At 37.5% G+C, this 26,107-nt stretch overlaps 1 protein-coding gene across 3 annotated transcripts in view; it reads right to left on the minus strand.

The window, feature by feature from the left end:
* Positions 1–26,107, minus strand: part of PDIA5 (protein disulfide isomerase family A member 5) — a 222,016-nt gene that overhangs the window by 120,535 nt on the left and 75,374 nt on the right. For all 3 annotated transcript variants that reach the window (XM_087920413.1, XM_026708029.2, XM_087920411.1), the window contains exon 3: positions 25,400–25,487. In XM_087920413.1, coding sequence (XP_087776539.1) covers positions 25,400–25,487 — 88 coding nt within the window. The remainder of the gene's footprint in view (positions 1–25,399; positions 25,488–26,107) is intronic.

The following is a 26,107-nucleotide window of genomic DNA, read 5'->3' on the forward strand; positions in this document are numbered from 1 at the left end:
GGAAAATTGCTGTTAGAGGCCTACATCACACATTTATTGTGAAGTACTCTTTGTTATTTTTTAAAAGTTCTGTTTGCATAAGAAAATCTGTCTTGAGAAGAGAAATTAAAGCAGATGGTATCTAGCACTAAAATACAGATAAGTGGGAAAAATAGGGAGAGGCAAGCAAAATTTTAAAAGAAATGGAAGATCCTCTTGAGCTGAGCTCAACTCCTGGTGATTACCGTACTTGAACACATTTGTGTAGTTTTCATAGCAACGTAGAGTAGGAGTCTTTTGGGCTTCCCTGCTTATCCTACAGCCCGACTGTTCTTTGGTGGGACCAAGTACTATTTAGGCCAGATCTGGGCATTCTATGGCTTATGAGCCACATCCGGCCTATTGGCTGTCCCTGTCCAGCCTGTGACAGCAGTGATAGCAGTGGTAGCCTATTGGTTCGGCCCCTCATAACAGTTCCTGTTTTGCATGTGGTCCCTTGGCAAAATTAATTGCCCCTTGGCAAAATTAATTGCTCCTTGGCAAAATTAATTGCCCCCTCCTGATCTAGTCCCACTGAGCTTCTCAGCCCAGCCCAGATCGGCTTCTTCTGTAGTGCATGTTAAAAATTTTGTAAGCTTTTATTCAAGAAAGATGGCACACTTATATTTCTAAAGCATAGGGCAACAGGACATGACAGATGTAGTATCTTAGTAGTTTTCTTTTCTTTCATACATAATAATACATGATTCTTAGCAGCAGAAATTGCACATTTACGTTTTTGAAGTGTCAATGTTCAGTTTTAGTATCCTACAAAAACGGGTTCAGATGAGTATGATTAAAATAAATATTTTAAAGATAAAAGTTTTCCTTTTCCTTTACTTACTTACCAATTAATGAGTTTCCTTTACTTACCAATTAATGAGCTAACATAATGTGGAAAGTATTAGGAATATAAGTCACCTAACAGGTATTTGGGTTGGAAATATATAAACCAGGGTAGACATTTTAATACTGTCTCTAAGAAAATGCAAAACTGTAATTAGGTGTGGTTTCTCAAACGATCATAAGATGGAGCCAGAAACCTGGGTTGTTTTAGCCTTAGTCTCAGAAGAGTCTCAATGAAGTGAGTGAGTCTCTGTTTTTCCTTGGAAAGTATTGCCGTTACTCCTAATTGACTGCTATTTCTGGATTTGATGTAAGTCTGATACTGAACTGTTTTTGACACTGGACTTTGTTATTAGATTATCCCTGGACTAAAAACTGACTGATCTTACCTGTGAATGACTTTGGACTGATTGTTTTGAACTTTGCTTAAACCTTTCTGGAAGTAAAAACCTACATTTACTATACAGTGTATCTGTGTGCTGTGTGTGTATTATTCAAACACTTCTCTCTCAATATGTCTCTCTGTATGCGCTCATTCTCCGAATGGGGAATTACCTCAACGGAAAGTACATGGGTTAACTTGATAAACTGTATCTAAATAATGCATCTAAATAACTGAAATAAGATCATTAGAATAATGGGTTTTACCAGAAAATTTTGTCTTAGGGAATGCATTTTCAAATAAACATTAAAAGCAAAAATGAAAAAAAAAAAGAGCTTTGGTATCACTTAGTCTAATAAGAAATATTAACAGATAAAGATATGATCCCAAATGGATGGAACCCTTAATTAATGCTAACACTTGGAGCATCATTTTAGAGTGGATGTAAATAAGATACAATTCCAGAAATTAGAACATCTATTTTAGAAGCTGAGACATGTCTTCATTGGCTTGCTGGATAAACATGATGCTTGTTGTTCCAATAAGAAAAGGCAAATAAAAAAATAGCACTACTACCAAATGTAATTAAGTTCTATTTTGATGTCATTTAGTTAAGAGATGCTGTTTTTGGTTTTTACATTGAAAAACTGATCTTATGCATTCTTGTCCTATTATTTGCATTACTAATATACCTGAATTGCAACCCTTCAAAGACTCCAAAATAGATTATTAACGCACTCAATAGTTGTAGTTAGAAGAAAAATATGTAATGAAATATGTATTATTTTACACATAGATAAGATTAAAAATTATCCCCTTTAATTTTTAATCTTATCTATGTGTAAAATAATACATATTTCATTACCAGAAATGTTTATATGTGTTGAGTTTTTATAGATAAACAGCTATTTTAGGATAAATCCTGGTCACTATCAAATTCATGTTAAGAATGGTGACCACATAAACCAGTAAGGAAAAACTGAGTTATTTCTACCAGAGACAGATATACAGGTAGTCCTCCACTTACAATCATTCATTTACTCACTTTTTGAAGTTACAACAGCACTGAAATAAGTGACTTATAACTAGTACTGATGATGTTATCCAGTTTGGGTAATAAAATGTCTGCAAGAAAACAAGCAAGCTCAGAGAGCACCAAGGCCCCTCATTTCAACCCTGAGCTACAAATATTGGTGACTTATGACCGTTTTTCACACTTACAACCATTGCAGCATCCCCATGGTCACATGATCAAAATTCAGCTGCTTGGCAACTGGCTCATGTTTATGATGGTTACAATGTCCCCAGGTCACGTGATCACCTTTTGGGACTTTCTGATCAGGAAAGTCAATGGGGAAGACAGACTCACTTAACAAGTACAGTGATTCCCTTAATAACTGCAGCAAGAAAAGTCATAGAATGGGGGGGGGGGACGACCACTTAACAATTGTCCCATTCAGCAATGGAAATTTTGACTAAATTGTGGTCAAATATGGAGAACTACATGCAACTGGACTACATTGCCCAGACTGAAAATAATACATGGTGGCAAGCGAGAGAGAATTAATAGCAGGATCAAGCCTATTTCAGCAACTTGTCTCCAAACATTTTTGGACAGAGTCTGGTTTCAAGAGCCCCAGGGAACATGTAACTGCCCAGCAAAAAGAATAAAAGAGAAAAAAATATGTTGAAAGTGCTGAGCATGCATCCACACTTGAGAAATGTGAAATTGATTGGATCCCTTAAAAAAAAAAAAAAAAGCCGGGTGACTTTCCTAATCAGCTTTTGCTGCTGCTGGCATTCCTGTTAATTCTCTTGACATTTTCAAGCTGTCTCCTTGCAAATGTGAAGAATGAACAACAATAAATTAACACTACGCTACTGATAAGATAGGAGAGCTAGGGTAAGAAGAAAGCTCAGTATATACCCTACAGATGGTAGCTACTCTGATTGGGAAAAATGTAACATGCAGCAATGCATAACAATCAGCTCTCTAGCAGGCCCTTAGAATTAGAATTTTACTAAAGAGCAAAATGCTAAGACTCATTTCTTTACTTAAAGATAAATGCTTTTACCAATTAAACTTAAACTTTCCATCTTGTCAATGCCTTGCCTAACAGATTGTATGGTTGTCAGAAGAGAAAGCATACACTGGGAAATCTGCCCAAAGTCTGGATTCTGCAAAGTTGCACATAACATTGTTAGTCCATATAGATTTTAAACCTAAGGTCAGACTCACTTCCAAAATCATAAGGCACCATACAAAACAACCACATTGATTTCCTGGAAAGTCTTAGGAATTTTACAGAATTGCAAAACAATGGAAACCATTTATATAGACTGTGAGGTCATCTCTTGAAGAGGATCTGCAGCTACTACTAATATGAGTAAGATATGGAATCTCCAGCATGCAGGGACTACTCTCCACCTAACCACCATGATTTGCAAGTAACGTGCCTTTCCAATTGAAAAACACACAGGTATAGTCTTTGACTTACGACTACAATTAAGTCCAAATTTTCCATTGCTAAGGCTCTCATTGCTTCTTGGAGGGCACAAGGATTAGAGAAAGCTTGTGATCAATTAAGTATAACTTAACTTGTGTAAGATGAGAACAGTATTCTGTATGTTTTTTTATACTTGGACTTATGAACAAAACACTTATAAACAGCCTCTTGGAACGTAACCTGTTCATAAGTAAGGGACTAACTACGGTATATGGAAACATTTCCTCCTTTGGCTACTTTTTATGAACAAAAACATCCCTATCCAAAGTTAGATTTTTGCTCTCAGGGCAGAATATAGGCCTTGTCTGTTTTTACCCGATTATGACTATTGTTTTAAAAAAATGAAAGAAGAAAAAAATATATGTAATTGCACATACTATCTAAGTTCAAAAAAATTGTGTTCCCAGGTCCACTAGGATGCTATTTCATTAAAGCAAGGAGTAGAGAGTTGGAAGAGTCATTTTATCCTACATCTCAAATAAAAATATAAAGAGTCTAACAAATACTCTGAACATGCAGTGAAAAATCAAAAATTATGCAAGCTAATTGGACAAAAACCAATTTCTGTTTTAGTTATAGATAGAAATGGCAAAAGTATGACCATTTACTGGATCGGTTCCAAAATATATCCTTTTGTGTTTTGTATTCAAAAGAATCTTTTCATGCACGGAATTATTCCTCTGGCACTTGCACAAGTATTTATAACACCCCAGTAGTTCTTGTCCTACTGTTCATGGATGCTTGGATCTTACTATTCTCAGCTGAAATCACAGCCAAAGTAACTTGAGAGAATATATGGAAATTTAGGGGTCATAAAACAGATCTTTTCCTTTCAGATTCTTCATCGGCATTTCAATAAGCATGCTTAGATTTTTGGCAGATCACCAAGAAATGTATGAATGTGAGAAAGAAAGTACGTTTGCTGATTTAGCAAACATGGAATATTTTCTGCAAATATTGTCTTGAAAGTTGGTTGCCAAATGTAATAATAGCAATATATGATAGAATAAATGTTAGTGAATGGTTTGATGTTAAGACAGAATGTGTGATGTTTGATATATTTACAGATATAAGATATATCAATTCCTCAATTATCTGCATTTGTATGCCGCCATTCTAAATTACAACAGCTCTGAACAAATGACAGTCACAATCAGTCCTTGGAGTTCTGTTTATCCCAGCACATGATCACAATCTGGGCTCTTGGGACCCCATTTGCAGTTATGCCCAGTTGCAGTACCTGGGGTCACATGATTGCCATTTACAACTTCCCTGGCAGTTTTCCAAGAAAATCAATGGAGAAGCCAGGGGAAGGGGAAGTTGTAGGTCACTGGGGGTAGTTTCTCCCACCTGTGTACCCTCATACACCTCTGTGTACCCTCCCTGGGACTCCCCAAACCTTGAACCCATCACTCATTCACTCTCCCAGCTGGAAGCAACCACCCTAAGCCAAGCTGCACACCCATGTATACCCTTTACCTATTCCGTTGCAGCCCACTTACCTGCTTGCCAGCCTGCTTGCTCACCACCTGAGACATGCAAATTCTGGCTGGCTTTCTCATCGACTTTGGAAGTGGGAAGCCAGTGGGAAATAACAAGGAAATCCTTGCCTAACTACTGTTATGATTCAATTAATTATGGCAAATGGGACAGTAGAGATTGCCATTCCTGAGTGATATGGCCAGATTTCATGACACTTTGCTCAGTTACAGAAATCCTGGTCCCAATTTCTGCCATCATAACTTGAGGACTACCTGTATGAGAAATGTTTGCGGTGATGTTAGAAGTGTTTGAGAGACATGAATGCACATGTATTTTTGTGTTCAGACAGTGATGTGCTGTTGGATGAATGAACTTTGAATAGACTTTGAATGAACTGTAGCAAATGTATTGCAATGGGTACAGATTTAAAAACCAGTGTATCAAGGACTAAGAGATCTGTATTTGATAGAGGGAAAAGAAGAACCTATACACTATGGCATTTATCATCTAATTTTTACAAATGTTGTGTCCCCAAATCCACTGGGGGACTATTTTAGCTGGACAAAGAAGTGAGGGTGAAATGAAAGAGGAGAAAGAAATATAAATAACTATAATTCTTTTGGTATTCTTTTGTTATTTTTACTACAACGCTAGAAAAAGAAACCAAACTTCATCATACCAAACTTCTCTTCCAGGGAATATTTGGTGAATGCCCCCTTTTATTTTGAATCATGATGAAATACAAGCTGACATTTTGTTTTCTGCTCTGAGAAGGTTTTTGAATTTCAGCCAACTTTAGCCTCCCAAGAAGCTCCTCTCTCTTGTAAGATGGAGAGGATGAGGAAGACTATGAAAGCTCTTCGGCTATCTGAGAATATCCATGCAGGAGAGAGGAGGTAGCCCTTGACAGACTCTGTAAAAACTCTTTCCTTTCAAATAACACTTTTCTGCTTAGTTGCACTGGAAAAATGCAGGTAGCTTTTAGAAAGGGTTAACAAAGACATCAAAGCAGTACAGGTCTGAAAATGAGGTCAAGTAACTGACTGAAATGATGTGGGTTCTACTTCTTCCTTCCTTCCTTGGATAGACTTCAGCGTGTACAGAGAAAACTGGGAGGTAATCTCTGTTCATTCTTAGGGTTATAAATAGTTTTAAAAGAGTAAGACATGGTAAATGAAAGCACAGACACATGCATTTGATGCCTGTCAGATTCTATGTCCTTTTTAAGAAAAAATATTATTTAACTTAAAAATAGCAGCTGACATGCTTTAAAAGCAAATCACCAGACTCAACTTCATCTTTATTTATACCAATGTCTTGGGATCCACGTATCTTTTACAAGGGTTCTTCAAAAATAGCAATAGGGAATGAATGAAATCCTCATGGGGTTTCTGGTCCCAAGAATTCAGTATAAGGAAGAAAAATTATACAAGTGCTCCAGTTAGATAAACCAAAAAGGTTCCATTGGTGTTCTTAATGCCACATCACTTAGGTGGGAAAGGTTCTCAGAGCCTCCCCATCACTAATATAACAAAAAATACAACATTTTTTTTAAAAGACAACAACACATTTTTCAAGCCAAGGCCAGAGATGGAAAGAAAAGACTAAAGAGGCTTGATGTGAGAGAGTGCAGGAGACTGGAAAAATAATGGAAGGGAGAGGAGGCATAATCACACAGTGATTTTTTTTCTCAGCTTTTTTTTCTTCTTGCAGACATTTCATTACCCAACTAGGTAATATCATCAAAAGCAGACTCTATTGCAGCTCATCTTATAAAAGGCAACTCAGCCCAGTGAAATGGAAGGAAACCCAAGAAGAATCATTCAGAGAACCTTACTACACGAATGGGAATGGACGTCAGTACTTCATATCCAGGCAGTAAGTCCCTTTTTTTGGTGTTGGTCACTAAGTGATCAGTTACAAGTCGAGGACTACTTGTATGTACATTAAAGCCATTAAACATACTTTACTGAAGTTAGTGCAGCTCTTGTTTCCTTGGTCATGCCCAACTGAGTGGGGCCTGATACTCTCACTCTGTACTCTTGAGGCCATAACTATGATGTGATGTACATTATCTGAAAAGGCCTTTCCTTACCACTTGAAGCCATGAAGCAGCTACATAAAGATTCAACATACTATAGCTATTCTGAGGACTGCTGAAGCTCTTCACATATCTGGAAGTGCTTTGCCTCTTATCCTGGAAGAAGGAACTTCTGAGCATGCCCAGAAAGCCTTAGGAAGTCCTTGAAGCAGCACCACACCAAGCCTTTGTTGCAGTTGTTTTCCAATTGAGGAGGAGGAGGAGATCAACAGCAGTTAACTCAACATTCATTATTCAGTCACTATCCAGTAACTGGCAATTTCACCAGGAATTTAAGTAGCAGTTTTTGTTGATTAAACCCATTTATTTGGCTCTGCAAAAGAGAATACAAAGCACACCATACAGCTCATTCAAGCACAACCCTTTACTGCAGTTCAATACCTGTTTAATAAGCTAGCAGAGGCTGGTTCTGCGATGCTTGGAAGCACATTTAGGGAGTACTGCCTTAAATGAGAGACCATTGTAAAATTTTCTCTTAATCTTAAAATAATCTGTCCGAACAAGTTCTTTGGAAAGACTGACATTATCATCTTCTACATTCTTACAACCCCTCTAGTTACAGGACATGTATTAAACAGAAGCTACAGAATTGTGCTAGCAACATTAAAAATATATCAGTTCCTGCTCTAGCTGCAGAGACGACTTTGGTGTGCTTATGATTGCTTCCTCATTGTACAATGGCAGCTGCCACTAATGGAAGTAGTAATAAATCATATTTATATGGAGCCTTATAGGCAAATTATTTCAGGACGGTTGCAATCCCCTGAGACAACGTTAATTTAAAAGGAGGAGGGGTGAGAGAGGGAATGACACTCAGGAACTGCCAGGACAGCTTGCAAGGCTTTTCGTCGCCAAAGAGCAATGAGCGGCCTCAATATAATAATGGTCTCTTGCTTCCATGTTGTTAGACTTCAAAAAGCTTGGCAATAAAGTATTCAGAAACTCAAATTCACATTCAGAAGCAGCAGTAACCATACAGCTCGATACTGCTAGGTCGGTTGCTTTACTGCAGACAAAAAATAAGTCATACACACACACACACACACACACACACAAAACCTGTCTTCTGTAGAACACAGAAATATACACACACACACACACACATTCTCTCTCTCTCTCTCTCTCTCTCTCTCTCTCTGTGTGTGTGTGTGTGTGTGTCTGTGTATGCATGAATGTGTGTAAGAAAGAAAACCCCAGTGTTTAGATCTTTTCCTCCCACTCTTTTGAGTCAATGGACCTCTCACTGTTCTTCTCTCAGCTTTGAAAGCTGGAGACATTGACCTGAAAATTGTGGATTCACATCTCACCAGCTTCTGCTTTTAACATATATTGATAAAATCTAGACCTGCTTCTTAACCCAAGACCCAACCCGTAAATAAAAAGACTCTATGAGGAATAGGAAGAAAAAGCGGTCTGAAATCCATGAGTCATCTCCATGCTGCCAAGCTTTGGATCTCAATGTGGTGACACGTGTAAAAATGATTTGAAGGAGAAATGTTGATAGACAAAAGATTATACAGGTGAGGGGACAAGAAAAATTATGGAGATGTGACCTTTTCTTTCTTTGCTTAATCTATAGTAAAGTCTAAATACACAAAAAAGAAATAACTACATTTTGTTTTGCAATATTTCTTATCTTTCCCAGTTTTGTATATTTATGAAATTCTATTATCTTGCATTCCTGTATTTCAGAAATAGGAACAAGACAAGAGAAGATGTGGTGAAATTTCTCACTGAAATCAAGTAACCGTTTGGTCTAGCAGCTAAGGCACCTGGCTTGAAACCAGGAGTCTGAGCTTTAGTTCTTCCTTAGACACAAACACTATCTGTGTAAACTTGGATAGTCACTCTCTCTCAGCCACCTCACAGGGTTGTTGTTGTGGAGGATATTGGAGGAGGAGGAAGGAGTACCAGATATGTTCACCATCTTGAGTTATTTACAAAAATAATAAAGGCAGAATAAAAAAACCTTAATGTATACATCACTATATTAAACTCTACCTATTTTAATAAGAGATATTTGTATTTTATTTTAAAGACAAATGAATGGAGGCAGGGTAAGAACAAACAATTGGAATACTTTATTTTAAAGTAAAATTAAACTCAAGCAGGCCCCTCAGATAAATCAGCTTCACTTACGAAAAAAATATTAAACCCCTTCTCTGAAAAACTTTATGCTCTTACCATTAAAGTGACACATCTTTCAGGGTAAACTACTGAATTAGTATTTTTTTAAAAAAATCCTGCTTTTCTCATTTATAAATTCAGCATTAAAACTATCATTTATGAACCCTCGTAAATTCCAACACTGAACTCTGGCTTAACTAAAATGGTAGTAAATTATGAACTGACATGCCAAACAAGTGTACTTCAGTGAGCATAGTAAGCAACTGAGAGTACATTGCAGAAACGCAAAAGGCCATGCCTGGCAATTAAAGAATGTTTATTGTACCCCAGGACTGAAACCATTTCAAATAGTCAGTTCTTTTTTTGAGAGTTAAGGTTCCTCAACTTTCAAGGCTGAAAAAAAAGAACAGGAAGCTACAATGGAAGAGTAGACAGGTAATCCATGATTACAGAGCTAGTGTCAGGAAAACAAAAGGTCAGAATGAACCAAGGTTAATGAGGGATGCTATTAACAGGGCCTTACTGTCTGAACCCTTATACTTTTGACAGACCTTGAAGACATGAAATACCACATGACTGAAAAACAGAAAAAGAGAAACAAAAGTCTCATTACACAATAGACCTTTTAATCTGACAGTAATACTTTGGAATTTTCTAGAGCAGATGATAAAGATCATTCTCTAAGCATCTTGGGAAAAAATGAGGTAATTACTAAATATCAGAATGAATTTGTCAAGAGCAAACCTTACCAGACTAATTATATCTCACTTTTTAATAGATTGTGAAATTCAATAGCCATGCTCTAACTTGATTTCAGTGAAGTCTTTGCACCTCATCACACACTGCTTAACAACCTAGCTAACTGTGGGCTGAACAGCATGATAATTAGATCCATAAGTAACTGGAAAACTATTCTTAAAGTGCTCATCAATGGCTCCCCAACAAATTGGACAAAGGTGTCAAATGGGTATAGTATCAGCCTTGGGATTTCTACTGTAATATTTTCATTGATGTTTTGAATGAAGAGGTGGATGATTATCAAATTTGAGGCTGACATAAAATTAGGTAAGATTGGCTAATACCCTACAAGAAATAAAATTCAAAATGATTTTGACAGTTCCAAAAGAAGATAATATGTAACTAAGGATTTAACTATGAAGTTCTTGGTGTTCTCCGAGCTTGGCTGTTTGCTTGCAGATATTTCATTATCCAACTAGATAACAACATCATTAGTGTGAGTGACTGTAAGATTTGCTGCCTATTTATATGCAGTAGATTTCCCTGCCAGTTTTGGTGGGGTGATCTTGAAAAATTAAGTAGACTGAAAATCACAAAGTAGAATTTAACAGGCACGGGTATAAAATCCTTCAGTAAGAAAACAACAACAAAAATGAAAAGTATAAAATGGATGATATCTGACTAGATACTAGTATTAGCTGGTAATTATACTGGTGAAAAAGATCTTGGAATAATATTGATTATGAATTGAATATAAGTCTACAGGAATATTCAACTTAAAAATATAATAGGGCATGCCCAGAATACAGAATACAAAATTGGAAGGGACATTGGAGGTCTTTTAATCTAACCCATCTGACTTATGTGTCCTTTAATTGTTAAAACACTCTTTTAATTATGTATTATGACTGTAAATTCTGATGAACGTAAAGCAGGACACCCACACAACTGATCTGATTTTATGAACTTTTTTGTGATGGATCAAATTAGTCATTAAGCAAACCCATTTTTGCTGCAGGCTGGTTTTACTAAAAACTGGAAGTAAAAGCTGTAGAATGCTATCACATGACCACAGGATACTACAAATAGCCATTAATGTGGGCCAATTGCCAAGCACCCAAAAGGTGTTCAATTGGGGCATAATTGTCAGAACTGGGGTGTAAGTACCCTTGGGAAGTCTGTCGTAAGTTCAAACAGTTGTTAAGTGACCAATCATAAGTCAAGGACTATCTGTAACGTGTAAAATGGCTGCAAAACGGCAATTTAATTTTAGATTTCATGAATAAAAAGTACAATATCTAACTCATGGGAAGTCATTGATCGCACCTTGAGCACTGTTGCCTGTTTTGGCTACAATATTTTTAAGAATGAATCAGGCAGGGTGGGATGCTACCGGTTCGGCCCAGTTCTATAGAACCGGTAGCTCTGAAGAACAGCAGACATCGAACCGGTTCAGTGTCTGCTGCTCTGTTTGGCCCAGCCTCCCGCCTGGGCTCTTGGCTGTCCTTTATTTCCTGCATTTTCAACCTCAGCTGCTCAGCGTGGCACAGCTGAGGTTGAAAAAGCAGAAAAGAAGAGAATTTTCTTTTTTCTTTTATAATATTTTTTTTTATTTCATTCTATACATACACATCAATACATTAATTGTGTGGCATCAATATATCATACATTTTAATATAGGCAAGCCTAATAATACCAATCATATCTCTTATTACCCATGTTCACATTAAATCAAAACCCTTCTTTGCTTATTTTCAACATTTCAATACTCTCTTAACAGCTTAACAGATAAGCAGAGTTGGAAGGGACCCTGTAGGTCATCTAGTTCACCCCCCCTCCAAGCGGGAGAACATACATCATTTCTGACAAATGGCAGTCCAATCTCTTCTTGAAAGTCTCAAGTGATGGCGCTCCCACAACTTCCGAGGGCAAGCTGTTCCATTGGTTGATTGTTCTCACTGTCAGAAAGTTTCTCCTTATTTCCAGGTTAAATCTCTCCTTGTTCAGTTTCCATCCATTATTCCTAATCTGGCCTACAAGTGCTTTAGAAAATAGCTTGACCCCTTCCTCCCTGTGGCAGCCCCTCAAATATTGGAAGACCTCTATCATGTCTCCCCTGGTCTTTCTCTTTACCATACTAGCCAAGCCCAGTTACTCCAACCATTCATTGTATGTTTTAGCCTCCAGTCCCCTAATCATCCTGGTTGCTCTTCTCTGTACTTTTTCTAGAGTCTCAACATCTTTTTTTATAATGTGGTGAACAAAACTGGATGCAGTACTCTAGGTGTGGTCTTACTAAGGATTTATAGAGTACTTCCCTTGATCTTGATTGTATCTCTCTGTTAATACATCTCTCCTAATGCCAACCACCATATCAGTTAAACGTACCTAATTTAATTATTCAATTTTCTTCTCAATTTTTTTTAAATAAAAAATTCTCAATTGGCAAGCAGTATGGTTCCAGGTTTCACATCTATACAAACATGACCATATTTACCTATTCATTTTGTTTACTCAATTTCATATCACATTAACCTTATTAGTATTAAATATTATACTTATCCAATTCCAATTCATATTATAACTTATTTCATTTTCCTTAGAATATTCTCATATCTTATTTTACAATGTTATTTAAAATTCTCATCTCATTTCTATGTTCATTTCCCATATTACCTTTTTCTGTCATATTTGCAATTTTATCAATCCTTAGCTTATTAATTCAAAATTGTCCCCTCTGATTGATTCGAGCCAGCCACCTTCAATCTACCTTAATACCATCTCCCTATTTACTATAACAGACACACACACAAACACGTATGTATGTAGGTAGGTAGGTAGGTAGGTAGATATTTATCAGATTCCTCATTACATTTTCTCAACCACCTTATAAATCATCTAGACATTACAAACATATTAGTCTAATCAATTAAGTATAGCAACTGATATTAATCCTTCCATAATAGTTCTCATTTCATCATCTTTCACCCTTTTCTTGTACATCGTTAGTCATCAATTACTATATAATATTTTTATTATACATTCCCAATTCCATATTTATTCCATTAAATTCCATGTCTAGTATAGCAATAATTCTTTAATAACAGGAAAGAGAGAAAAAAAGAAACTAAAAAGAAAAAATCCCATCAGTTACATACTTACCTATTTTCAATACTAATTCATATATATCACAACTTATTACCTTGCGGAATCTCCTTCCTATCCTCTTTTTTTTCACCCATTGTCTCTCGCTCTTTTAACAATATAGTTTCTTTTCATCCTTGTTTGCTTCCTGTTTTTCTTTATTTTCTGGTCCTTTCTTTTAATTCTTTTTCCCCATTCTTATTCCTCTCCATTTCTCATTCCAAGTATTAACTTTTTCTCCCTCCCTCCTTCAGTTTTTCTTTTGAACTTCCCTTTTCAGCTTTTTCCCCTCTCTTTTTTTTTCATTTTCCGAACCATTTTCCCTTTTATTATCACTACAGACCACACATTTTTAATTTTAATTCTTTTCCCCCCTGTTTAAATAATTGTTGATCCCTTTGCTCTTCAAAGCTGGCTTCTTCTTTGTTAATCTCCTCCCCCTCTGGTTTACTTTGTTCTTCTACAAATTGGGTCGCCATTTCTAGTTTCTGTAATAAATAATTACACATTTCAAGTCTAATTTTCATCATTTCCCTTACATCTTGCAAATCCGATCTCATTTCAACAAATAATTCCTCCATTGTATCTTCTCCTTTTTCCTTTCCTCTTCTCTAATTGGTGTATTCAATCCCAAAGTCCAGTATATTATTTCAGCCAGTGTCTTTTAAGTTTATTTTCAGCAATCAAAGTCCTTGAATCTTTGTTTCAAATCTTCAAGTGGGCCCTTTCCCAACTGTTTCCCACAATCATCGGTGGTTCTATGTCAATATTTTCAAGTATCTTCCCCTTTGAAGTATTCTGATGTCACTTTCCAGGGTTTTTTATTTTTTATAATGGAGTTTCTTTTACTTTCTTTTAAGTTGCAAAGTCCAATTTCTTAGAAAGACCAAGCACTGAAGTTTTTCCTGTACCATCAGGTGGCGCTCTTGAGACTTTTCCACAGTCCACTCGTTCCTTAACTTTAACTTTCTTTGTTAAACATAGTACTTTTATTTAATTCGCTAATTTCAATCATTAACTATTATTTCATTTCATTTCATTTCAACACAGTCAATTTCAGCATTTAATTATTCCCTTTAAGTGCCCATAATCCAATAGTTATTCAGTTTAATTTCTAAACCTTTGTTGTGTTCAAATATTTTCCTTTAAATTTTCTCCTCCAAATTAATCCAATACAATGATTCAAGCCAATTTTATAAAATCCAATTTCCTTCTCACTTTCTTTGGACACCTCTTCCACACACTTTCCTCCTTTATTTTTAATACCAGGGTACCTCAAAAATGATGTCTTTTGCCTGGTTGCTTGCTGCTTCTTTTCTCCAGCACAGTCTTAGTTTCCCAAAACTAAGTTTCCTTAGTTTTCTTCGTCTTCGTGGTGGCCATTTTAAAACCACTGCTGCAGCTTACCTTTGGGAGAGGTTTTTCTGTCAGGGAGGGAGGGTTGCAACTCCTCTCAACCTTCCAGGCGATTCCTCCCTTCTTCACCACCTCTCCAGGGTGGTTCTGGTCTCGATCGGGACCCTCCAGCAAGTGAGCTCGGGTGAAACTGTGCACGATTGCGGATTGCGCTCTGACGACAAACCGGAAGTCCAAAACAAGAGGATTTTCAAATGCTGCTCAGTGCTTGTCAGCTGCCCGGGCAGCACAGCTGAGGTTTTTAGGAAATGGTCTACACACGCGCAAAACACACTCTCACCAGGGATGGGATTCTACCTGCCGGAGAACTGGCAAATTGCAGCACTGGCTGGCCCTGCCTCACCCACTCACTCCTTACCTGGCATGTGCACCATCAAACTTGCCCACTAAGTTGCTATTTTTCCTTTCCCTCCTGACCATCAGCTGTTCTGCTGTGCTAGGAGATTTAGATTAGCTAGAAAGCAGGAAATTGCTGGATTTCTTGCTTTCTAGCTAATCTAAAAGCAGAGCTGAGCCTGAAGCTTCTATTATTCAGTGCAGACACAGGTAGCAGATGGCAGAAACACAGATCTCTAAGTGAATCTGTGATTCTATGAGCAACTCAATCTGCCTGCTTTGCCTGATTTTGGGGTAAAATTTGCTCTTTTTTTATAAAAAATTCAATATTTACATAAATATTTATAATATATACATACAAGCCATGCCCAGCCAGACACATGACCACCAAGCCATGCCCAGTCAGCAAGTCACGCCCAGACAATCACATGACCAAGTCACACCCACAAATTAGGCCACACCCACAGAACCGGTTGTTAAGAAATTTGAATCCCACCCCTGGATTCAAGGAATTGGAAAAGAGGCACAAGGCTCACTACGTTGCACAATCCCCTGCAGCATCTCAGAACTGTATAAAAATTCATCCATTCCTAAACCAAGGGGTCAGCCACACCAGAAACATGCTATTGTCAATAAAGTTTCTGGAATCCAAATAAAACTTCTTTCCTTGTAGCCAGTCAGCCTCCATTTTATTTCCAGCGCCTTTCTCTTGGCTTGGAACCAGATCGGATTTTTCTTCCAACACTAGAAACTAGGTCTTCATAATCTCTCTGAAGAGATCCAATGAGCTAGATATATTTAACTTTGAAAAACACAAGCAGAATGGGAGATATGGTAGCACCCTTCAAATGCCTAAAAGACCTCCCTTCTCATGTTTCTCTCTCGTTCAAGAGTGCAGGACATGGAACATTGGATTTTAAACTGAGGAAACCCAATTCTGACTGTAAATTTAAGTCAATTTAATTTGAATATTTAATATTTTATCTTTTTACATAGAATTATCCTAGCCTGTCAGTTTTTAGGTGAATATTTGAATCAACTTCAGTCTTGTCCAGCAAAACTTGCTTCTCTTCCATAGCATCACTTAGTCTATCAATTATAGCAGGGATCTTTACAACTAGCCTCTAAGTCCACTGTTCACAAATATCTCTTAATGCATCCGTTGTTAAAATATTTTGCTCCTTTCTACTATGTTTCTCCAAAAATAAGACCCTGTCTGATTTTTTTTGGGGGGGGCACCAAAAATAGCACCAGGTTTTATTCTCAGGGGATGTCATCCACTGACTAACCTCACTTGCACGTATCACCCCTGCCCTCCTTTTCACTGACAGAGCCCTTCAGGAACTACTTCTATGGCTGGCAAGGCTTTCCTGAAGGCCTCTGCAGTCTATAACAGAGCTCCGGATCAATCCAGAGCTTTGTTATCAGCTACAGAGGCCTTTAGGAAAACCTTGCCAGCCTTGCTGGCTGCAGAAAAAATGGGCCAGCAAGGCAGGTGTTGACGTGTGTGGGACCTAGCTACAACTGTCCAAAGATAAACAGTAGGGCAGCCCTAACCCCACATCCCCACCCTAGCTTAATTTTTACCTGTGTACTCTGGAGTGGCTAGGATCTTAATTAGGGCTTATTTTTTGGGGGGTTGTGTAGGACTTATATTGGGCTCACATGTAAAAATCAACCCAGGACTTACTTTTGGGGTAGGTCATATTTTCAGGGAAACGGTATATTATCAGATTGAGTTTAAGTATTCTTCCTCAATGAATTATCTTTTTTTGACATTACTAAGGGAACATTTCCTTAATTAAGCAATGCTTTTGGGAAGAATTTTTTTCTGCAAACAGAACCTTAATTAAAAAAAAAAATCTCTGATTTTTTCCATTGGTCCTAAACCATGTCTTCCAGTTTCAAATAAGTAGTACAAAGAGGAGCAAATACTTTTTCACTTTTTAAAATCAGTCCTATCCATAACCAGCACAAGTTACAACTTACCAGTTCAATTTTGTATGAATCTGAAAGTAGTTAATTATAATTCACAGGCAGCAGCATCTGGCTGAAATTTTTAGGGCTTTGAAGCTCAGAATGGCTGGGCCTCATTAGTATTTATATGTAAGATATGCAGGAAACCCAAGGGTGGAGTTAGACTGCCATAAAATAAAATAATGGAGGTATCACCATAGGGCCTTCTCTGTCACTAGGTTAAATGCTTTACCATCTCTGCCCTGTTTGGGGAAATCAAATCAGTTACATGTTATTGTGCTGTGTGTTTTACCTGGTTTGGGTAAGTGATTTAATAATGTTTTTTGCTATCTAACTGTGCTGATGAAGTTAAAAAGAATGTACTATTTCTGTCAGCAAACTTGTCCCTAGAAACTTCTAGAAGGGCAGATAAATGTTCTGTATAAAATGCAAAGAAAAACAGACTTCAGAAGCCAGATCTGTTAGCAGTGTCCCGCAATTATGTCATTTCAATTTTTGATGAGGTTTTTTTTTTGTGCTGTTTTTGGCATTTACGTCTGGTTTCCAGTCATTGGTGAAAATAGGTTCATTTAAAGATCATGGTGTTCATTTAACGTTCACTGCAAAAATGATAACGTTGGGTGTGGTCATGTGGTGACCTGTTTAATGGCTGCCATGACTTGCAACAGAACTCCAAGCTCAATTATGGTTTTCACTCGAGGACTACTTGTACAATGAACAAACAACTCAAGCTTCAGAGTAATCAGAAAAAAAAGTTTCGTTCAGTTAAAATGGCCTTTACTATCTTCAATGGCTGGGAAGCAAAACATGCATTGTAACAGCATGATTTAGAAACCTTTCAACTGTTTGTAGAATATCTTTTGTATACAACCTTTATAATGGACGTCTCGCTAAAACAAGTTTCCCAGAACAAAAGCATTACGATAATGCCAAAACATAAGAAATAAAACTAAAACTTTCCATAAATTGGAAAGAAGTCCAAATGAAGATAGGAACAGATTGATTGGAATGGATTTAACAGGTTTTCTTGCTTGGTTTTATGGATTTTTGCTAACTGGGATCATATAGAAGGAAAGCTTTCAATAATTACGACACAACATCTGGGTCATTTTGGTCCTTTATTACCTACATATACGTACTGAGCATAAAGTGCATAAAAATTTATGGAACTGCAATCATTACAGTAATTATATTGCCAGCCCTAATATTTAGCCTTTGGCTCATAATATTAATTTGATGCATAAGATCTTGTCAATTTCAAGCAAAATATACCCATCTTTCCCAAAATTGAAAGGCTACAAACAGTAGATATCTTGAATCTCACCAGAAGTTATTAAAATGCCAACATCTGTTCTGCTAATCATTCTACATCAGATCCCTGGACAAGCGTTCTCTAATTAAAATATAAGGAAACTGCAATAAAATGAAAGCATATCTGGCACATCAGTTGTGGGTCTTTCTTTTTAAAATGGAACCTACTTTGTCTCAATTATGCAAAATTCTCCCTCTGGCATTGTGGAGAAGGGAAAGGAGGAAACCGGCCACTTTTAAACATGTGTTCCTTTGACATTCCTCGGGGGGCGGGGCGGGGGGGAGATAATTTTACCTCAAATGAACTTAATAATGCCATGCTATTTCAGTATCGCCAAATTGGGGAAGGGATGAAAAGTCAGATCACCATCCAGTAACACTGGTTACACTTTATGAGGCTTCTATTTTATTGCTTTTTCTAGAAGTGCCGACAACCGCTTGCTGTGAAACAAAACAGAACCAGAAAGAGAGAGATCAAGTTCATTATCGAGCCTGCTTGAAATCAAAAAGATGGCAAAACCTAGAGGAAGCAACAGCCCCTTCCCTAATCTCTCCCTAGTGGAAGGAAGGAAGAAAGGAAGGGCAACACTGTTGAAAGAAGCCCCACTTCACTGCACTGCCATGGACTTCACTTTTACGCATGAGAGCATATTGCTCAACTAATGCTAAGTGCCCTTGGGCACTTGACATTAAAAGTCTTGCACGCAGGAGGGTTTTGTAATCTGGATGATCTGCCATCCTAACATTCAAAACATTTCTCTAGGCTGTACAAACAAGGTCATGAATGGTTAGTTTGGATGTTTTTTTTATTTTTATTTATTTATTTATTGTAAATGCCTTCACTTTCCTTAGGGATAGAAAGATAGCTTCCCAAATAGGCCATAACTTTAGCCCAAGGATCTCCAAACTTGGCAAGAAGTGGAACATACAAAGTATTGACACACTTGAAATTTGGAATTCTTGGTGCTCTCTAAACTTCTTGTTTTCTTGCAGACATTTCACTACCCAAACTAGATAACATCATTAGTGGTACCCCAACACTGATGAAGTTACCTAGTTTGGGAAATGAAAACACCCAACCTCAGAGAGCACCAAGGACCTTTCATTTCAACCTTGAGCTACAAATATTCTTCTTTACTGGTACACTTGAAGTTTGTGGAGAAAATGAGGGGTTCTGTTGAAACCAAACCAACTAAAATTTCAGCCACAACTGCCAGGAAAATTGTTCAGGATGCAAAGAAAAACCCACAAATAACTTCAGGTGAAATACAGGACTCTCTGAAAATAAGTGGTGTGGCGGTTTCAAGATGCACAATAAGGAGGCACTGGAAGAAAGATGGGCTGCATGGTCGAGTTGCCAGAAGAAAGCCATTACCAGGCAAATGCTACAAAGTATCCCACTTACAATACGCCAAACAGCACAGAGACAAGCCTCAAACCTTCTGGCACAAAGTCATTTGGAGTGATGAGACCAAAATGAGCTTTTTGGCCGCAACTATAAATGCTACATTTGGAGAGGCCTATGATGAAAAGTACACCATTTCTACTGTGAAACATGGAGGTGAATCGCTGATGTTTTGGGGATGTGTGAGCTACAAAGGCACAGGAAATTTGGTCAGAATTGATGGCAAGATGAATGCGGTATGTTATCAAAAGATACTGGAGGAAAATTTGCATTCATCAACCCGGAAGCTATGCATGGGACAAGCTTGGACATTCCAACATGATGATGATCTTAAACACAAGGCCAAGTCGACTTGTCATTGGCTACAGCAGAATAAAATGAAGGTTCTGGAGTGGCCTCAATATCATTGAGCTACTCTGGGGAGATCTCAAATGTACAGTTCATGCAAAAAACAAAAAAAGTCCATTAATTTACAGGTATTGGAAGCTTTTTGTCAGGAAGAATGGGCAGCTTTACCATCTGAGAAGGTAAAGAGCCTCATCCACACATACCACAAAAGACTTCAAGCTGTCATTGATGTTAAAGGGGGTATTAAGAACTGGGGTATGTAAACTTTTGATCAGGGTCATTTGGGTAAGTTTCTATTCTCATTGTGATTTAAAAAGAGTAAACACAGTTGATTGATAATAAATGGCTTAAGCCAACCATTAACCATGAGTGAAAGAAAAGGTTCTGTATTATCATTCATATTCTCTGAAAAATGGCCAAGAAATCATAAATTCTGCCAGAGTATGTAAACTTATGAGCACAACTGTACAACAGTTGTTTAGTGAATGAAGTTATATCACTGAAAAAAGTGACTTACAACCATTTTTCACTGTTGCAGCATCCCCATAGTCACGTGACCAAGATTTGGATACTTGACAACTGGTTCGTATTTATGATGGATGCAGTGTCCCAGGGCCATGAGATCCCTTTTTGCGATCATCTGACAAGCAAAGTCAATGGGAAACCAGATTCACTTAACAACCATGTTATTAATTTAGTAACTGCAGTGATTCACTAAACAAATTGGAAAGAAAGGTCATAAAACGGGACAAAACTCACTTAACAAGTTTCTCACTTAACAACATAAGTTCTGGACTAAATTGTGGTTGTAGGTTGAGGACTATCTACACACAAATTAAATGCTATTGGTAAGCTTGATGCCATGTGATTGCCATTTGTGACCTCCTGCTGGCTTCCCCGCTAACTTTGCTCATTGGAGTCACAATGTGAAGGTCCCAAGTGGCAATCACATGACCATGGGATGTTGCAACATCGTCACTGTGGGCCAGTTGCCTGGATTATCATGTGACTGTAAGGTTTTCTGCAATCATCGTAAGTATAAGGCCCAGTTATAAATACCATATGAGTGCCATTATAACTTTGAAGAATGGTCATTAAGTGAGGACCATTTGAACTGTTTTTACAAATAGATCCATTCCCTACTCCAGAAAAAAATGGTATTTTTTTCAAAGTTATCCTATGATGTCCTAGATGCAAAAAGTAAATAAATGAAATTAGCCACAGTCTCAGCTTATCTCCCAAATCTAGATCTGGGCAAATCTATTCACTCAAAGTCAAGCAAAAGACATTTCAGAAAGCACTTATCATGTAATTTCCAAGAGGAGATAACCTCATTCTCTTTGTGACAGAAGACATTGATTATTGGTTCATCAATCACGTTTACAGTGTTTTCTCACTGCCTGTGCTCCAAGTCAAGCATAACATGTCAAGACTTTTATTTTCCAACTGTTTATTTAGGAGAAATAAACAGAACTAATGTACATTTGCCATAAAACATTTTTTGCTGAAAATCAAAAGGACAAACATCTGCTTGTAATGATTGCTTCTATTACTTCTTGAACAGCAAATATACAATTGGAGAAAAGATAAAGGTAAATGTGTCCCCTTTCCAGTCATGTCCGACTCTAACAGGGGGCTGTATCCATCTCCATTTCTTAGCTGAGACGGCTAACATTATCCAAAGACATTTCTGTGGTCATGTGGCCAGCCAGCATGGCTATGTTCATGTAACACTGTTTCCTTCCCACCAAAGAGGCATACTGTATAACTGGAGTGCAGTTTATCAAAGCTTTTTGTCCCAGTTCTTTTGTTGCTAGAACTGAAAACATTCTGAAGGAAACAATGAAGGAAAAGTGGCCAAGAATGGATAGCAATAGCAATAGTACTTAGACCTATATACTGCTTCACAGTGCTTTACAGCCCTCTCTAACCGGTTTACAGAATCAGCATATTGCCCCCCAAAATCTGGGTCCTCGTTTTACCAATCTTGGAAGGATGGAAGGCTGAATTAACCTTGACGCAGGTCAGGAACAAACTCCTGGAGCGAGCAGTGAGTTAACCTGCTATACTGCATTCTAACCTCTGTGCACCACGGCTCTTGCATGGATAAAATTTGTAGTTAAAATTCAAATAGCTGGTCATGAATTAAAGAGTCTGCAGAACTGAAGTAGGTTCCTAGTCACTTCAAGGCCACCCTACTGTAAACTTTTGGAAATATTGAAAAGGTTTATCACCAGCATCATTTGAGATTTTCTTTTTAACTTCCCAATAGAGCTTATAACCAGCTTTCTTACTTTTCTCCCAGCCAGGCCTAACTTCACTTTTTTTAAAAAAAAAGATTAGTTGATTCGTTAAGTGTTGCCACCTAATTGAGCAGCCCTGCACTGACCATGCTTAAATAATTTAAGAAAGGAACGGCAGAGAAATTCTACTTTGGGAAAGGGCAGAAGGAGAAATTTGTAGAAACAAAACCCGAAGAACACACCATGTAAGCAAAATTAATGACTGCTTTCTGTTGTTTAGTAACAATAACTAAGCGGTAGGAATGTAACAATAGATTATTGAAGAATGCTAGGATCCAGAGTGAAGAAACGGAATAATGAAATCTGATAAGTAGCAGGCCCAATATTGCCTTCCTCTCTAGACAGAATATTAACTGTAAGAAACAAAATATGGCCAATTCCTTAAAAGGCAAAGCTGTTATCGCTGCAGGAAGAGCAGAAAGCAGAAGCCCCAGCACAGCACGCCTGACAGCCGTGCCAACACCCACATTCCAGAAGAGGCTTTTTCTTCCTTTCAGAAATCTTGTTCAATACCATAATATGAAAAGACCAAAAAAATAAAAATAAAATTATGAGCTGCAGAGAACACAGCTGCCAAACAAACTGCTTCTTGTCAATATTTGTCAAACAAGTCAAGCTTTCACAAAAATACCCTTCCTCCCAAACTTCTGTGTAATCTACCGTGGAGTTACAGGGTGCACTTACAATGGAAGAAATCTCTCTGAAGCAAGTGTGTGTGTGTGTGTGTGTGTGTGTGTGTGTGTGTGTGTGTGTCTGGGGCGGGGAGACAATCCAGAAGTTTCTATAGTCTGCAACAGGCTTGATAAACTTGGTCAGAATGAAGAAGTCCAACTTGTGGGAAATTATGCACACACGGACACAATGAACAAATCTGAGCACAGAGCTTTCCATCTAACAGTATTCTGGGGATAGGAATATTCCAATAGGAAATCACCAGTTCTAGCTCAAATTTCTCTATATTTTATACACACAGAGGGAGAGAGTATATTTTATACTCTTTCTCAGAGAGAGAGAGAGAAAGAGAGAGAGAGAGAGAGAGAGAAATGTTTTTATTTACTAGGACACGTCCTGCAAAGCAGCAATAGCAGAAACAAACTCAATCCATTTAATATTTTTTTTTGAAGAATAGTAGTAGTTCTGAGGTCCAGCTACATCTCCTCTGAAGATTCTCAAGTTACAAGTAGAAATATAAGACAGTGATTTTGCTGAAGGGCATGCAATGACATTTGATTAGCGGCATAAACCATCAAATGCTGCAATGAGCACGGATCACAGAGTACCTGCCAAATATTTCCCATTTAATGTCATTTGGACAAAGGTTAATTTTTATTTAATTTATTTAATGTCTCTTAAAATAAATTATTTTCTATTATGCATAGCATAAATTTAACTAATAAAACATTTTTAAAAACCTAACATATCAACTCAAAAGAATGCAAATATCAAGATTAAAGGCACCATCAGGCATAAAAGTTAAAAGGCTTAGCAGAACTAAAACAACTATTAAATTAAATAAGTATTTAAAGTATTTAAAATGCAACATTGTCTGTGAGACCAGAATAGTTATTAGGTGGCACTGAATAATTAGAAACATGGGAGAACATTCCAGGAACAAAGAGCTTTTCAGAGATTCGAAACTCACTCACTCACTCCCAACAAATCTTGATTGCTACACTACTAGGTTCAGAAATTAGGGAAACAATTGATTCATGCTGAGTTTCCAATGATGAATTTAAGGGATTGAAAGACATACAGACAGACATAATCTTAATCCCCAGGTTTAAAAAGGAGGAGTCACTGAGGATATTATTCTGCTAGTGTTTGCCAACTATAGGGGGCAGTGCTCATCTCTGTTTCAAAGCCATTGAGCCAGTGCTTTCCACAGTCATCTGCCCTGCATGATGTCACAGAGTGCTGTTACCTTCCCACCAAAGTGGTACCTATTTATCTACTTGCATTTGCCTGGTTTTGAACTACTAGGGTGGCAGAAACTAGGCTTATCTTTAATCTCCTGAATCCTCTTATGATTTGCATGCAACCAACAGTCACTCCCAAGTTACAATGAGTGACAAAGGATTGTAAATTAAATCAAATTGAATTTGAATGAAAATTACATTTTCACCGTAACCCCCAGCACGCCATTCTAAATGTGAGCTGTTACCTCCCAAAATTGTACTCCTGCTTTAAGAACATCCAAGCTATATACCTGGCTCTTCAAGGAAAGTTCAACTCTCCCTGGACCGATTCAGTCTTGTCATATGATATAAAGTACTGAGCTCTCCTTTAACTGGATTGAGCTTTAATTGAGCTGATCTAAGCACTCCACTGGAGTTGCCAAGCACTGATCTTCCATCACCAGAGTCTTACAAGATTTTAAGTCGAAGTAGAAATATGATATCACCTATTGATGATGGCCAAACTCCAAAATCTCAAAACTTCCCAGTCAGCACTTACGTGTAGTATTTAATAACAAAAAGTAGTGAAGTTCCCCAGAGAAGCATTTAGCAGTAAATCCCAATCCCACACCTTCATGTTCAGACAAGTTAAAGTGTCTCAGACTTAGAACATGGATGATAATAATCTTTATAGCAACTTGAAGCTACACTGGATTTCTTCTCATAGATACCTGATTAGCCACTTGCTCTGATCCAAAGTGGCTCTTAAAGTTCTCCCAAGCTAACAATCCACATGTAAATGTAACCTGTGGCATGGGAGTGGGGGAGGGTGAGAGATTATAATGGCAAGATGGTAAATATGGAATTCTAATACAAGACTTTTTTGTACTGTGATGTCACCTTCATTGTTTTTGGCAACCACAATACAGATTTTTTGACATCCCTGAAGATGATGCTGAATTAGGGGCCAAGTCTGGGGAATTCACATAACAATATCAAAACTTTAGTTTTAGATATAACTGTTTTCAGTAGATGGCAAAATGAAAGGTATTATATTACGTACCCGCAATCTATCCATGTTATAGTACCACGGCCTTTCACAGCTTGGGCTACATCAGATAATAACCTGAGCGAACTGTCGGCAGCTACCGCTGGGAGAAAGAAAGGAATATATTTACTTTAAAAATCAAAAGCATCTAGACACAATGTGGCAGAATTCTTCCATAAAACATTTTCTCTTTTAACTGAAATTTTTAGAGAGCACTAGAAACTAATAAATATTTCGAAATATAGTAGGAACTTCACTCATAACCTTTTGCTGCAGCTGGGATCTGAAACAGCATTTGAACATGCTCAGCAAGACTTTTTTTTCCTGCTTTTTGGAATAGAAGGCTGTTTCATTTCACAAATTATTCTTGAAGTCATCTCAAAAGTACCTTGCCACTTGATAGAAAGTTTCTGTGGATAAACTATAAACCCCAAGCATCTTTTAGTGCACAAAATTAATTGCATGGTTCTTCCTATCTTTCCTGCATATTTTGACATATCCAAGTTGAATATATCGTTTTTACACTGAAGAACCATAAAGGTTTATTTATTGTCCATACTTTTTCTCAGTATCTATTCATTTTGTTGCTTTGTCGGTAAAGATGTAAAAAATAGCTGCACTTTATCATACCAAAAGGTCCATGCCACGCAGCACTCTGTCCTACAATAGCTCAATGTGATATTTATGAGAGCATCACCAGTTAGATATGCTCCATCGTAACTA

Source organism: Pseudonaja textilis, chromosome 1 (genome assembly GCF_049901715.1).
Source record: "Pseudonaja textilis isolate UNSWEBS1 chromosome 1, rPseTex1.2, whole genome shotgun sequence".
Lineage (NCBI taxonomy): Eukaryota > Metazoa > Chordata > Lepidosauria > Squamata > Elapidae > Pseudonaja > Pseudonaja textilis.